Source organism: Trachinotus anak, unplaced genomic scaffold (genome assembly GCF_046630095.1).
Source record: "Trachinotus anak isolate AG129_WGS33_773 ecotype Australia unplaced genomic scaffold, CSIRO_AGI_Tana_v1 ptg000031l, whole genome shotgun sequence".
In the NCBI taxonomy this organism is placed as follows: Eukaryota; Metazoa; Chordata; class Actinopteri; order Carangiformes; family Carangidae; genus Trachinotus; species Trachinotus anak.
The window spans coordinates 5390883-5407125 of NW_027273882.1; the positions used below are offsets into that span (position 1 = coordinate 5390883).

The 16243-nt window shown below is 40.0% G+C and overlaps 1 protein-coding gene across 4 annotated transcripts in view; it reads right to left on the reverse strand.

Moving 5' to 3' along the window:
• lama2 (laminin, alpha 2) overlaps positions 1-16243 on the reverse strand; it is a 174318-nt gene that overhangs the window by 48675 nt on the left and 109400 nt on the right. For 3 of the 4 annotated variants that reach the window (XM_071467457.1, XM_071467456.1, XM_071467455.1), the window contains 9 exons: positions 14064-14207; positions 9215-9391; positions 8928-9113; positions 8507-8625; positions 7971-8088; positions 5688-5840; positions 1643-1767; positions 1397-1483; positions 879-1072 (listed from right to left, as the gene is read on the reverse strand). In XM_071467457.1, coding sequence (XP_071323558.1) covers positions 879-1072; positions 1397-1483; positions 1643-1767; positions 5688-5840; positions 7971-8088; positions 8507-8625; positions 8928-9113; positions 9215-9391; positions 14064-14207 — 1303 coding nt within the window. The remainder of the gene's footprint in view (positions 1-878; positions 1073-1396; positions 1484-1642; positions 1768-5687; positions 5841-7970; positions 8089-8506; positions 8626-8927; positions 9114-9214; positions 9392-14063; positions 14208-16243) is intronic. The other variant, XM_071467458.1, reaches the window with a different exon arrangement.

Below are 16243 nucleotides of genomic sequence, written 5' to 3' on the forward strand. Positions count from 1 at the left end.
TCAACAAGTGAACAACAGTCTGATCACTCCATTCAGTGTAAACCATCAGGACTTGTGATTATAGTCTGGACGTAAAGGCGACCGGTTTGGTGTCAGGGTGCACTGCAGCACTCGCACTGCCAATTTATGAACACACACTTTGTGTCTGAACACATAAAGACCTGAGCAAGCAATTTCCTCTCTGACCTGACAGCAGTAATTTCACATCAGCCTCTGTCTTACAACCTTTTCTTCTATATTCTGACTCGAGCACATACACTTACCTCTAGACATGCTAATGGCATCGAATTGGCCCTGCCATTATGGTCATATTAAGTTTAAATTAGCTCCAAATGACATTGAAATTATTTTCTAAATGACTTCAATCTGACTTCTGCCACGATCCCCTGTCTCCCATGGCAACTGAGGAAAGTGGTTTGACTGCTCATTTGCATTTCATTGCCAAAATAAAGTAAAAATCACAACATCAGGTGACAATGCAGGGTGGAGGACAGAATAAGAAAAAAAAATAGAAAAAAGAGAGAATGTCTGTAGGGTTCATGAAGTTTGGCACCCAGTGTTGGAGTGCTGGGTTTCCTCTGTGGTAGCTTCTGTTGTTGTACACTAGTCAAAGAAGGCTTTGTAATTATTTCACTTTCAGTTCGTTCATTTTCTATTTCAGTTAATGCTACTAAAATTCCAGATCTCCAATAAAACTCATTTCTTTTTGAAACTATAAGTTGTCTACTACATTTTTCGACAGACACCCTGAATGAGAGCAAAAGCAAAGCAAAAGGAAGAGAGAAACAAAAAGTGAGAGAAAGAAAGATGAAACAGAGAAAAAGAAAAGGAGCATGAAGAATAATAATAATGTGCAAAAAGCTGTGTGTTAGTCTTACAGATGATCCCAGCTGGTCCACACACATGCCTCTCCATGCACTGGTCACACGACTTCCCCGATGCCCCGACCCTGCAACGGCATTGGCCCGTGACAGGGTCACATGGTCCGGGCAACGCCCCCCACAAGGAACACTTACACTCCTCGCAGCGGCCGCCTGGCATCCTTGGGTTACCATGGTAACCAGTGGCACATCTGGACAGTAGGAGGGGCAGCATTGGGAAAAAAGGTAAGAGTTAACTGCTTGTGTTGCTTGCAAACAAATAAAGCTGGAGACAAAGGTGCATTCCCCAGCACCTGTAGCTGAGCTACAATGTACACACATCACAAACGATCTCAGTCCCCACCAGAAATGTATATTTCTGGTCTACTACCTGCGTCACCTTGTATTACAAAATTAAATATAACTCTGTCTCTTTGCCTTGTGCATTTTATCTGACCTACATTCAAAATGTAATGATCTCTAACATCATCTTGATTTCAGTAATTATGGGAAGGTTGGGATTTTCTGTGCCTGACCTCTCACAGTATTTGCCCTCATATCCCTCAGGACAGGAGGTACATCGGTAGTCATCGAATCCCTCCGCTACACAGGTAGGACTGAAACTAGAGACAGGAAGAGATTTGTCAGAGATGACTTGAAAATACTTCTTAAACTAAGTACTTTCAAGTAACAAAAATACATTATAAATTACAAATATGATGATACATGATTGATACATGATACTTTCACTTTGTAGAGATCCACTGCTAAAAAGAGTTTACTTGTTCTCTGGGTTTGTAAGGGGGCAGGCGCAGGGTTTGCAGTCGTCAGGAAAACCTCGGACCACACCGTAGAAGCCTGGAGCACAGCGTTCGCATCGATCTCCCTCTGTGTTGTCTTGACAGTTCTACACACACAAACAGACACATGAAATTTGTCTTACATTTGTGTAGACACTAGACTTGACTTCTGTTGATTTTCTAACCCCTCCATGACTCTAACCCCAACATGTGGGTGTTAAATTTCTCATCATCCTGCACCCAGCATTAATTCTTGGTGAGCGTCGTTGTTTTGCGATGCAGAATTTGAGCACGTGAACATTATGTAGGCAGCTGTGACACAATGACAATAAAAACATGACACTGCTTGTCCAGAAAGCTTTTCATCTTCCAAAAAAAAAAAAAAGAGGACTCATTTTCAAATTAAATTAACACAAGTTAAGCTACACTTTTATCTGTTGGATTTGAATATTGCCACTGGCAATGAAAAACAGGAACCAGATTTGCCTGAGCAAGAAAAGAAAAACATATTTTTGAATGGTTAGGCACCTGATCTTGTATATTGTACCATATTTTGTTCTTTTGATCAAAGATAGGAAGAAATTTTTCAATGTGCCTAATTGTCTCAACGTGACAATTAATAATTGAAAAGACGACAGACGGGGTCAGCCATCATCCCCTCCTTGATTACTGACTGAGGCTTGTTTTTTTGGTGAGAGAGATAATTATCTTGGCATCACTGTTTAATTTACACTGACACCAGAGGAAGAGTTCAAAGAAACAGAGACATACTTATTGTTACCCAGTGTCAGCTCACGTCACAATGTCTGATAATAGTTGCAACTTTTGATCACTGCTGTGCTCAGCTGTGAGCAGGTTAATTCAGAGACTGGCAGTGAAATGTTTGACAACACGGTGGCAGAAAGGTCGTCTCAGTTTACATTTCTTCAAGGTCGGAAGCAGAATTTTTTTTTTCTTACTGAGACAAATAGATGAAAATGATCTCCTCAGATGCTTTTTATTGACTTTTATTTTGTCAGAGAACAGTTGATTGAGCAGTTGCTGTCTTTACATGCGCCAACACATGCGGACCATCGCTGGGAAGTACCCAGTGTGATTGCAGCTGCCTCTGGAGTGCTGAGCATCTCTACTGAAGCAGTGGGGAAATCACTAATCAGTTCTTTTTGCCACCCACAGTTTCTGAGCCATTCCAGGGCCAAACTTGTATCCAGTCGGGACTATTTCTGATAGGAAATGTAGCTGTCCATACACAGTAATGAATGTTTTCTTTTTTTTGGGGTCCAACCCACTCCTGCATGACAAGGATGAGGTGCTGTGAGACCCTGCACAGCAGTGAGCATCTAGCTGTTAGCTGACAGGTGTGGTCTCACACCTGGAGAGTTAATTAAGCTTCCTTACTCAAAAGCAGGCCATCTGAAATACACATTTACTTTGAAGCTCACTCACCTGTTGTGTACGTCACTGTGACCATGTTGCTATCCTCATAACAACTATACACCTACACAATCAGAATATTTCGAGAGGTGTTTCTGTTTATTTTCACCTTATTTTCAGCTGTGCTTATTATACAAGCGAACACACCTCTATTAATACTTGTATGCTGACAGATACTATGCGAAATATGTACACACTGTATACAAACATAAAAACACACAGGCAAATGCTCACTGATGCAGACAGACCCACGCACTGTGCACTCAATCATACAAACACACACACAGTGTAAAGTCACAATGTGATACATACTGTACACAAACACAAACATGCAGATCTCTCTTCTTCATATCCCCAGGGTCCTGTCTTATGTGTTCGCCGTGTTTGTTGAAAATGGGAACTTCAATCAGTGCAACAGGAAGTTGCCTCTTAACGAGGCAAGTCATTTCCATTAACTTCCTGTGTTCCTCGTTACCACTAATTACCACAGAAACAAACTCGTTTAGCATTTTCAATTTAGCCCGCTTGGTTAGAAAATGCTAATGGCACTGTTATGGAAAGCGAGATGGAAATGGACAAGGAAAAAATGGCTGGAAGGCAGAGAGAGACAGAAATCAAGCACAAGAGAAGAGGGAGAGGAGACGTAAAAAAGAGAGAGAAACAAATTGGTAAAACTAGAGTAAATTAAAGGGAGGTGCGAAACAGAAAAAAGGTGGCATAAAGGAAGGCTGGGGAGAGGAAAAATGAGGGAATTGAAGGTAAAAGAAAAAGAATGGGAAAGAGATGAAAGGACACAAAGAATGAGTAAATACATAATTGAGAGGGAAGAGAATTAAAGGAATGAGAATGGGCCAGACAAAAATGGAAAAAGAAAATTAGAAGAGTATGGAGAAGTGGAGGAAGGAGAAACGATGGGAGAAAGTAGATGGAAGGAGAGTGGATTAAATAAAGAGGAGTTGAGGTAGAATTGCAGAATAGGTGAAAAGGTAACAGTCAAAATAATAAGAAAGCAGCAAACATTAGAGGAGAGACATGAAAATGTTGGCATCCATTCTGAGGTACAACTACAGCCTAGTGTGTGTGTGTGTGTGTGTGTGTGTGTGTGTGTGTGTGTGTGTGTGTGGGGGGGGGGGGGGGGGGGGGGGGGGGGGGGGGGGGCACAACTCATATTTTGAGTCTAATTTGAGTCTATCATGCAGATGATTTTATGGTGCGTGAAAGTTTAGTCCTTATGGTTAAAATCAATACTTTCAAATGGAAAAAACATCCCTTACAAAATGAGACAGTTTACTTGACTCAATGTTAGGCATCTGTTTAATGACTGCACTCTCTCAATTTTCAGTTCGGCTAGTGACAGCTCGATGATAGTTATATTCCAAATTGAATAAATTAGAGTGAAGATTACTGCCAAACCTTTCGTATGGTTGCTGAGTTTTCCTGTTTATATGCCTGTCAATCAGCCGTCAGAAAGTCACGCTCATGTCATGACCAAACACCAAAGCCAGCCCTCCAGCCCAAGCAAGCTTTGACTAAATTAGTGAAAAAATTGTAGTAGTGCTGCAGTCATTAATGAAATAAGCACTTGCAGTACACGCTATACTTTAAGCTGTGCAAAAATAAAAATCATGTGAGCAAGCATGTGCAAAAAAGGCATCATTCTTCTGAAAAGGCTCCACTGGGCGCCATTGTATACAAGTGTTAAACTGATTTATCTTAATGGTTACTGAGTGCAATAGTGGTCTAACCACATCAAACCACGTAATTAAACGGCTCCTCATCAGCGGTCCAAAATGAATCTCAGTTGATGGATTTTTCTGAGAGTATGAACAGCTTACTTGTGGCGGTACAATCATGGCAAGGCAGTGACATCCTCTCAGTCTGCCAGGGCTTTTACAGATCAAACCCAAGTGATGATTTTTGGACAGCATGCGACCGACTGCTCCCCGAGGCCAAAGTCTTCAGATTGCGACTCACTACAGAACTGACCAGATTGTGAAAAGGCTGGAAGTGCCGAACAGATAACAACTGGCATGTGCGGATTCATCTCACTAGCCACCAGTTGGGTTCAGGGACGACATGCAGGCAGAATCTCTTTGCAAAAACACACACAATCAAAACAAATATTAAGACAGAATATTTCTCTTCTGCAACTTTTTGTGGGGCGTTTTTTTTTCTTGCACTGGAAAAAAAGTTAACTGAAGATGTCACACTGAAAACTATAGCAGCTCTTTTCTGAGCAGTTAGAAAATCACCATAGAGCCATTTAATGGATGTTTTCACACCTAAGTCTGACCCTTTTCAGGTCAGACTTATTTGCCTTCATGTGTTCTAACTGTATATCTTTTGATAAGACCATATTCTCCTCTCTTTCTAAAAGTAGAGAGCTAGCTTTGGGTGAGATCCAGAAGAGAGGAAATTACACAAAATATGAATAAGCTTGGGGTCGTTAATTATTGCAGGGCTAATTACAGTACCTGACATCCCACCCAACACACACACACACCTTTTTCTCTCACCAAGCTACCTGGCATATGGCTGTGTGAGGGTCTCCAGTGAGAGAATGGCGCACACACACCCACACACATTCATTTACCTGGCATATGGATGTCTCGGGGTCACAGGTGGAAGAGTGCCCACTGCACTGGCACTGAACACAGCTGCCCATGCCGGCAGCGATGGGTACTCTGGACGCTGAAGCAGATGTCGGGGAAACAGTGCGAAGACGGTAGAAACCTGCAGCACACTCCTGCAGAGGGAGGGAGGGAGAGAGAGAGAGAGAGAGAGAGAGAGAGAGAGAGAGAGAGAGAGAGAGAGAGAGAGAGAGAGAGAGAGAGAAAGGGAACAAGACACAGATTTAGAGGAGTGGAAAAACTGCTGCAAATACCCTGTAAGATCCAGTTTTTATTTAAAAAAAACACAACAAAAAAAACACTGCATTATATTGCAACACATACACACTAACACTCTAAACAACTACACACATGGACCCATACAATTATCCCTAATTGGTATTTCTCTAGGCAACTGTTGACCACTCTCTTTCACACACATACTCACAATTAAGAGTTATTCCCTTCAGTAACTTTTAACACACACACACACACACACACACACACACACACACACACACACACACACACACACACACACACACACACACACACACACACACACACAAGGTAACTCTCTCTGCCTCTCTCTCCTGTTCAGTAATAATTAATGGAGTCCATTTAAAGACCCATCTGTTCCCTCTGCTAGCACTAAACGCTTGTTTAAAAATACTTTATTAACAACGGCGGCAGCTACAAATAGAACGGCCATCTGTCAGCCAAGCCCTCTACGACCTGAACATTTCAAGTTTAGCTATAGTTTGATATTTGGCTTCCATTTGGCGCTTTTTCAACAGTATCTGTAGCTTTTAAATTATGTACACTGCAACCTTTTTTTTTTCAGGCAATATAGATGGGTGCCTTTGTGTACTCCAAGGAACAGCGACAAAGTGAAACAGAGGTTGTAAAATATAGTTAAAAGTTTGGGGGTAACTCACATACTCCTTTGAGATTAATACAATAATACCTAAATGACTCTCAGACGCTGTCGTCCAGTGGAATTGCCCAGAACTGTTGCCTCCATATGTCATAAGCTGTCTCTACAAAATCCTCATTAAACTACAGATTGAGTCACTGCTGTATGCTTTCTGTGGCTTAAGAGAAGGAGCTGGAAGCAGCTGAAAGTCAATTGCTTTGACAAAATCAAAAGTGAGTGGAGGAAGCGCTCAGAGAGGCTTAATCCTGGCTGGGCAAAGCAAAGGGTCTGAAAGGCGTCGCAGGGGCTTAAAACTGAAATAAATGTAAATTGGAAACTTGTGAGATACTATTGAAAGCTGAGGCTATGACCTCCATGTTTACATTCTCTCTCAGTAGAAAGGCAGCAGACAGAAAAAAACATTCATTTCTCTGAGCTCTGAAAGAGGGGAGAGAGTTCAGCTCAGTCTCTAATAAATGTTTGTATTATTGTATATCGCTATGCTAGAGACAAAATGTGGGTTCTGAACTTTTGTCAATACAAACATTGTCTTTTAACTTTTCTAATGTTCTCTCTACACTACTTTGTATTTCCTTTGTCTTAATATGATGTCTTGATATTTCATTTGATCTGATGTCGCGAGCTTTCTGCTGCTGCACTGAAAAACTTCCGTCACACAAATCATTAAAAACACTGAGTTACAGAAACTTACTGATGTATTTTACATTGATATTCAGTGGCTCTACTGTGAATGATGGTTTCATATCTCCTAGCTTCTACCACCCAAAAACCTTCAACATTACATAACAAAGCCAAAAGCAAGAGCCAACAGAGCCTCCTGTAACCTGTACTCTGACCAGGAGTTTCTAACTTATGCTGGGGTCTCAAAGGTGATTTTATTTGACATGTTTTCATTTTATCACAAACATATTGGCTGTGGTGTATATGTTGGCTGATATTAATAAGATAATGCAATTAAGTTATGCCAACATTATGTTTGAGATAATTAAGAAGCATTACGTAGTATTTCCACCAGAGACTGACAACAGTATTAATTGTAAAATGTGCTGCTTAGTACATATGCTGGGCACAACTTTTTTAAGATATCTATGTCAGAAATGTTCTTTTTCATTTGTGATTATATTAAAAACCAATATCAGCCAATATATTGTTACTTGATTTTAGTGATCAGTCTTGATGATTTACATCTTTTCTTAACAAAGCAACAGTTACTACAACCACTGACCACCTGTAATGGATTTCATAGAAACACAAGGTAAACATTCTGTAGATGTAGGTCTTCACATTTGGGTTTTCTTGTAGGTGTGTGTGTGTTTAGTTGTGTGCGCACCTCACAAGAGAGTCCAGAGTATCCGAGTGGACAGTCACATTTCTCTATCTGATGGGCTTTCTCACTCTCTTTGGTCGGTCGGCCTTCCTCAGCCACTGTGAGACTGATCTCTGAAATACTGGGAGAGGAGAGACAACAATCCATCACTACAGTGATGTGATGACGATGGCTTTACAATTGTTTGTTTGCCTGTTTCAAATAACACTTATTTGTTTGGACATTTGGAAAGTGTGAAGCTAAGTTACTTGCCTTTCATCATCTTAAAGTGGATATACTAGAGGATTATATTGTACATATAATATGTGATACCCAGAGAGAACTGTGATGATTATTAGCAGCAGGTTATAATGTTTCTGCTGTGGAAAAGGCCTTTAGTAGAGACAGCTTTCATTATTACACCTTGAGACAAAAATGAGAGGGAGATTTTTCCCATAGGTTATCATTTAGCCAGCTATCAAATTTCACATTTATTAATGGACAGCAGTCTGTGGAGCTGGAGGGAACTGTAGGCGTAAGTGTGTGTGTGTGTGTGTTACCGGCTGTGTCTCATCAAGTTGCCGTGTGATGCCTTAATTAGGATGTAGTCCACATAGAACAAAATGTCCATGAAGTCCTCTCGAGTCATGGGCCTGCCATCTGCGTACTTCCACTCATGCTATACACACACACACACACACACACACACACACACACACACACACACACACACACACACACACACACACACACACACAAAAAAAAAAACAAAAAAAAACACTGAATACACTGAGAAATCAATTTTACCATGGCAGTTTATTACCAACGTAATGGATCCTGTTTGTAATGACCAACAGAGCCAAATTACTTTTTTAGTTGGTACATAAAAAAAGTTGAAACCAGTAATTGTTAAGACTCAAAATTTGAATATTTTTTAAATTATTTCTCAACATTTAACTTTTATCCAAAGCCTAACTGTACCTCTGTCATGTCGATCTCATGGCGGGTGAGCTGACCAATCTGGAGTCCCTGTATGTGGCGAGTCATTAAGATGCTGTGGTTGGGACCGCCCTTAATGATGACCTGAGGCTCATAGGAGGAAGGACCAGTTTCATCCCTGGCCTCGTAGTACACTGCATATTTCAACTGGCCACCGTACGCCGTGATCTAAAGTCAGGGAGTTAGAAATGAGTGTAGGAAACAATGAAAAAAATGCACAGCTCAGTCATCAGCAGGTGTACAGTCAACAACACTGTGAGGTTTCCTACCATGGAGCCTCTGAACTGCTCCGGCAGTTTCCAGTAGTAGGGTTCAGAGAGAGTTGAGGTGATCAGCTCTGCATGGGCGAGAATCTCAGGGTGCTGGAAGCTCACTCCTCTCCTCGTCTCGACAGTGTTGGATTTATCCACCAGGGGGAGCACCGTCTGCTCTGGCTTCAGTGTCAACTACAGTCAGACACACAACAATGATGTCAACATTGAAAAGGTGCCGTATCTTGAAATCGGGTTTTGATTGTGTTTTGTGTTTTTAATGAACTTTGACGTGTAAAATAAGCTATGAAAATATAAGTAAACCTTCTACTGCCATTCCTCTAGCTTTCTCTCTTTCTTTCTCTAGCTTTTTTGAAGACTTGTCTCAACCTGTCGTGAGTCAGTCTTTCCGAGTCTGTACAGAACATTTTACTCTGGAGTACATACAGAACCAGGGTCTATATGACGCTGAAGTAGTATCCAGATTATAGTGAAGAAAGGCTCCATCACGACCATTCAGGACCCTTACCCAAGCAATGAAAGAGTGAGTAACGTAGATTACTGAGTTGATAATTTCATTTTTTGCAAATGGTTAGCTGGCTATGGCGCCGACATCTATCCCTGTGTATGTGTGTGTGCTACCACATGGCATGCTAGCAACGTGCACTTTATAACATTAGTTCATTTGCAACTCAGCCAGCTTGTGCTATAACCCTTATTTCTTCACACAGGTGGTGGCAACCCTACATACAGCATATATGCAAATATGGGTGGGTAGAACGATTTATAATTTAATCACATAAGTTATTGCATAACCCTGTAAATCAGGTGTACATGAGTCTCATATTTTCTTCAGTTACACAATCTCCTCTTTTCCTCGCTTCCCGACTCAAACATTGCTCTACTCTCACCATTCTCTGACTTTGGTGCACACAGATTTAAATTTTTTATGTCTGAGACTCCTGCCTTGTTACAGAAAATTTCAGTATCTTTGGTTTCTTTCCTTGGTGTCTCGTTTCATCTGTGGGCACAGAGGATTATGGAATACCCAGACTAATGAGGATACATCTATGCAGCCTTTTACTGTGAAACAGTCAAACTAATTTGAACGCTCTGAGAATATTTATCTGTTATTTATTGGAAAATGATTTTTACTCTTCAGCTGAATCTAATGGGATTTAGTAGCAATCCTGCTGCAGGAGTCACAGAATATGTTGTGTAACCAAACACCTTCACTACCCTCAGCTTTAGTCAAGCCAAAGCTGGACAGTTTAATGCATGATTATGTTTTGTATATAAACCCATGAATGTTTGCATGAACAAAAATGATCTTGTGGTTACATCTGTACACACTGTGCATCATTTCAAGTCCCAGGACTTTATAATTGTGTTAATTTTAACTGATAATCTTTGTTTCTTTCTTCAGTTAGTGTGAGGATTGCTTCTTAGCTGGTATTTATATTAGTGATCTGTTAAGTCTGTTAATGTAAACGTCTTTCCATTCTGAATATAACTTGAAACTAATGGCATCACTCTGTCTCTTGCTATCTAATCATATCTGAGTTATTACTGAGAGTCTGGAGAAAATCTTGCCCTTTCTTTCTCATTCCCTCTCTCTCCCACTTTATGTGTTGATATTTCAATATTACTTGAATAATATCAGGGTTTATTATTGACTGTGGGCTGTGGTCGAGTGGACTGATTTTAAAAATAGATTCATCTGCTCGAGCCGGGGTCTCTCTCTATTGCCAGCGTCGTCCAGCTACAATAGTCCAGTGGTGTTGATATGTGGATATTGTGTGAATAATATCCAAGGCATTATGAAACAGTGGTCTTTGGCTGAGTGGACAGAATCTGAAATCTATTAAGTTACTATAGCTTGGGCGCACTGGCAATACTGGCCTGCATAATAGAGAGGAAGACGCATGTGGAATGGAAAATTGCCAATTTCTGATGTGAGTATCGGTTAAAATGAAATCAGTTCCAAACATTTATATACTGTATCTGGTTTCTTATTTACAATTTCCTTGATACAGCTTTGAAATCAAATAAGTAACAGAAACAGCAACAAAAAACTTTTGTATGTTATAAAACCGAAATTTGAGCAGTTGCTTCAATAAAAATACTGACAAGCAGAGGCAACACACATCATTACAAATGGAAGGGAGTAGTTTGTGAATCTGTTGAGTGTGCTCTATGGACTCTACACTATAATAAACATATTCTAAACATTGCTTAGGGAGCCTTTCGGATATACTGTGTATAGAATATCAGTAGCAAAAACAAGTCATAGATTTATGGTTTCATCTAAAGAGGCGATACTGAGAATTAAAAAAGTTAATCTCAACAACTTCCAGAATAAGAGTAAAAATGTTTATATTTCACACAGACAGTGTTATTCCTTTTTTCCACTGTGATAACTGCGAAAAATCTATTATTAATCTGTTTTTCTAAATTTATTTCACAAACTACTCTGGTCTGATGAAGTATGAGATGCACCTAGAAGAAGAAAACCAAAGTTTGGCTCAGCGTGTACAGACTGAGAAGTAATGAGTTACACTGTATGTATATATTCAGTAGATCTTTACTATTCTAACAAAACAGTAGTTAATAATTCAGTGAGTACTTGTAATAAGTCATCAGAGATAACACTGAGTTCAGCTAATATAGGGTGGGTTCTTAACCCTTTGTAAGGTCATTCAGCCCTTGTTAGACATGGGATACATAACATTGCTGAATTCATGTCTCTATTAAAGTGGCTTTATTTAGAAGGTGTTCTTTGTTATGACTGGATTGTAAGGGAAAGAACCTGATAAATGTAGCACCCCCCTGGGATTAATATGTTTCAGGAAGTTAAGACTTCATAGACATTTTTTAATGTTTAGAGCTAACAGTGACTGACTTACAGATAGTAGTAACCATTTTGTATGTTTGGGACTTTTTGCTGAATGTTTCTGTTATTTCACAGCTCAACACCCTATGACTGGATAAGTTACCAATTAATAATCTAATGAGACGATGCTGCTATTTGTCTGCAGCGAGCCCTCTCTTCTTTTAGAGGAGAATCCTCTTTAAAGTATTCTCCTTTTTTTCTTAACAGTGCTTTGATCTTATCTCACTTCTTCATACATGTTACTTATTATATTAGTGCAGATCTTCACAGCAGTATTTAACAACCAGGAAATATTTATACACAGTTACACAGTTCTAGGCTGTGGATGTAGGTAAGGCAAAATGTGTGTGTGTGTGTGTGTGTGCGTGTGCGTGTGTGAGTGTGTGTGTGTGTGAGTGTGTGTGTGCGTGTGTGCGCTTCTCTCCTAACCTCCCTGTAATCCCTTGTAGTGTGAGTTTGTATGTTTGTGCATGTGAATGTATCCTGTTTGTGTTACTGTATGTGTATGGTGTCTAGATATGGTGACTGTGTGTGTGTGTGTGTGTGTGTGTGTGTGTGTGTGTGTGTGTGTGTGTGTGTGTGTGTGTGTGTGTGTGTGTGTGTGTCCCACTCCACTCAGTGTAATCTCACGATTCAGTGGTTCAGAGAAAATCTCCCACTTTCCAATAAACTCTCATTTTTTTCTGTCTTTCTCTCTGTCCATCTCTCCTCTCCCTCTCTCCATCTCCCCTCTCCCTCTCTCCATCTCCCTCTCCCTGTGTCTCTGTCTCTCTCCGTCTGTCAACAATAAATTAAGTGAATGTTTGTCATTCAAATGAAACCTCTCACTACACTCCATCTGAAAACTCTACAGTTACCACGGAAACGCCCATTTATTGCTGATGGCAACCATTTCTGAGATTTATTAAAAACAGGCTTCCACTCAACAACTGACACCCCATTGTTTTTGACTTAAAGCTTTTACCTGTAACGTAATATTCTCCCAAATGTTTGTATTGTGATGATCTTGAAGCATAATGTGGACTAGTTGTACTGGCTCAAATTATGGTCAATAAGATTTTGAGATTCACAAGTGATACCAAAGTCTGCAGTTGTAAATCAGCTGAACCTGTAAAATAAATCTGCAGGAGACATTCAAGTGTAGACTTTCTATTTGTAGAAGATTTGTATTTCTAAAAAAGAAAAAAAAGTACTTAATTATATTAGATTACACATGACGCCAGAGAAAATACTGCTAAACATTTAATGTGTTGTCCATGTTGAAAATCTACTTCACCTTTCAGGATTTGAGGCTGCGATGAAGGCAACAAAACCATCTGCTTTCCGATTAGACATTTTGAGTTTGCTTTGTGATTCCCACTCACGTTATCTCTGTAAATATCACCCTACCCCATATATTCATATTTGTAACCTGGCACCTATCGACAGCTGCCTAGGCTACAAAAAGTAACGAGCATCATTGGTTTTCTGCTGGGCAAAAATTAAGCAGCCTATAATTAGATCTACTAACTTTAAAGATTTGAATTAGCCCCTCATCATCTGTAGATAACGATTAATGAAAGATGTGAAGCCTACAACTTTGCTGTAATGCAGTGTCAGTTGCAGGCAGCCAGCCGTCAAATGTGTTGTCTCAGCAAGGAAGCTGGCACACGCAGTCTGTACAGCAAGTGCAGCTTCAGGCAAACTGCTGGTCAGACTCTTTTTGATAAAACATTAGCAGTAAGAGAGATCTGAAGTGAACATGGATGCAGGTCAGAAACTACTCTTTAAAGCTATGAGTGACATCACCAGGGTATAGGAGATGGAGCAATACGTCATTCCTCACTTTAGTTAATTAACCTTTTTAATGGAATATATTTACTTATGAAGGATAAATAAAGCTTTGTGTCTATGGAACATTTAAAAAAGAAAAAAGAGTGAGTGAGTGTTGCTTCTGTTAAACAAATAACTCAAAATAAAAATGTGTTTACTCACCCACATCCTGATCAGTCCTTGTGCCTCTGTGCAGGAGTGTGTGAGCCCATAACAGTAACACTTGCTGCAGCCCAGTGGATTTCGTACCGACAGTCCGAAGGTGTTGGGCTTGCAGCGGTCACAGTTGTGTCCCTCCACATTTGCCTTAATAACACAATGCAAACACACACAGATAAGCTTTCGTGGTTTCTCATTGACGTGTTAACACTATTTTAATACTAAATTAATTTTTGGAAAGTCAGAAAGTCATGTGACAACACTAAAAACACCCTGCTATTGATCAATGTAGAATTTTACCAATGTTGAACTTGAGGCTACAAACTGATCTGGAAACAGTACAATGCAGTGACATGGGCCACCTATCAGCAACATAATCCAAATTTGAGAAGCATCTAATCCTTTATTTCTCAACCTGTATAAAATGAATAACAATGTGATAACATGATACTGTTACTACGTGTAAATGTTCAATCCTGCAGGAGGTCAGAAACTGGACTGCGTGGGAGAGCAGCAAACCTGCAGTGGTGCTTTTGGGATCTATTAGGTTGCATCAGGACACTTCAGCAGGACCCATAAATGGTAAAGATGGGGGTCTGACCCCAAGTCCATTAGGTGAAAAAAGATCTCTCTTTTTTGTAGATCTCTACAGATCTCTCTGACCTCAGCTCTAGCTGAGATGATTACACTCATCTGAGTTGTGACATTTTGATTGTGTCAGTCTCTTTAATTGGTTATTATTTGGCTAGTTACTCCTAACCATTACCACACAGAAACACGTGTGATGGCTTTGCTGCAAAGACCTAGAAATAAGAACATCACTGCTGCTGGTTTGCCGCTGCACTCAATGTTTACATTTTGAGCAAATAAGCTGAAAGCTGACTGGCCTGAAATGGGATGGTGGCCAGGGCTGTGCATTAAGCTTTTTCCCTGCTAAGAAAAGGCTTACAGTGCTGTCAACAAAACATCATCCAATTAACGCTGAGTTCTGTCAAAAAGTCCTGCAGGTTAGGACCAAGAACAACAGAAGAATGTGCAGGTATGGTGAAGGAACCTAGAAAGTCAACTATTGTACTCGACCTTAATACCATTTTTAACAGAAAAAGGAGGTCATTATTTTATTAGAAAGTCTGCAGAGACACAACATTTTTAGATTTTTCTCAAAACACTGAATCAATGCTCATCAGAGTGATGTTTTAAATCTCTTGTTTTGTCGAGAGACAATTCAATACCAAAAGTTACTCGATTTACAATCATATAAAAACAGAGAAAGAGGGAAAAGCTGGAACTGAATTGGTATAATAAGAATGTTTGCTTGCTAAATGACTTAATTCAGTCATCAAAGTTGTCAATTAACCTTTCAGCACAAGTTCTGACATTATAAACAGCCCTTGTCTGCTGAAACACTGGGGGTGCATGTTGCTTTCTGCTAAAAGAAAAGGCACAGTTACATCCATAGAAGGAGAGGTACAGACATGCAGGCAGACAGACAGACAGGGAACCAGCATAACATGTCACACACAGCAGAAATAACAGGTGAGAGACAGGTACCTGGTGACAAATGACTGTTTGAGTGACAGGCAGTCAACCTCCTACCTGCTCTGAGTGAAGATGACACTCAGTGATCTGAAACCTCATTACAGGCCATGAATTAGATGTGTGTGTATGTGTATGTATGTATGTATGTATGTGTGTGTGTCAGTGTGTGGTTATATGCAAAAGTTTGTTTTAGCATTTGTCACTGTCTATATGGAATAATGTGATCACCAAGTGACAGCAGAGATGAAAGGTGTCTCCTGTCTGGTTTTGCCATTTATTGAATATCTGTGTGTGTGTGTGTGTGTGTGTGTAGGAGAGGAGGAGAGAGAGATAAGGTGGTGACAGGAGGGATCAGAATATCAAACCACCCCGGGTTCTCTCAAATGTAACATTTTACTATTTTCACCAATGCAAATCATGCACGCACGCACGCACACACGCACACACACACAGAAAATAAACACACTGACTGAATTGTGGTGTGTGCCCTGCCCTCTTCTTAAACAGTTTAACTGTCAATCAAGAGTTACACATATCTCTAATCCATCCTTCAGATTAAATATAAGGATACTTTACTACTATTCTGCAAGCTTAATTTAATTCTATATATTCTATTTATAAATGGTGTAATTTAAACATGATTT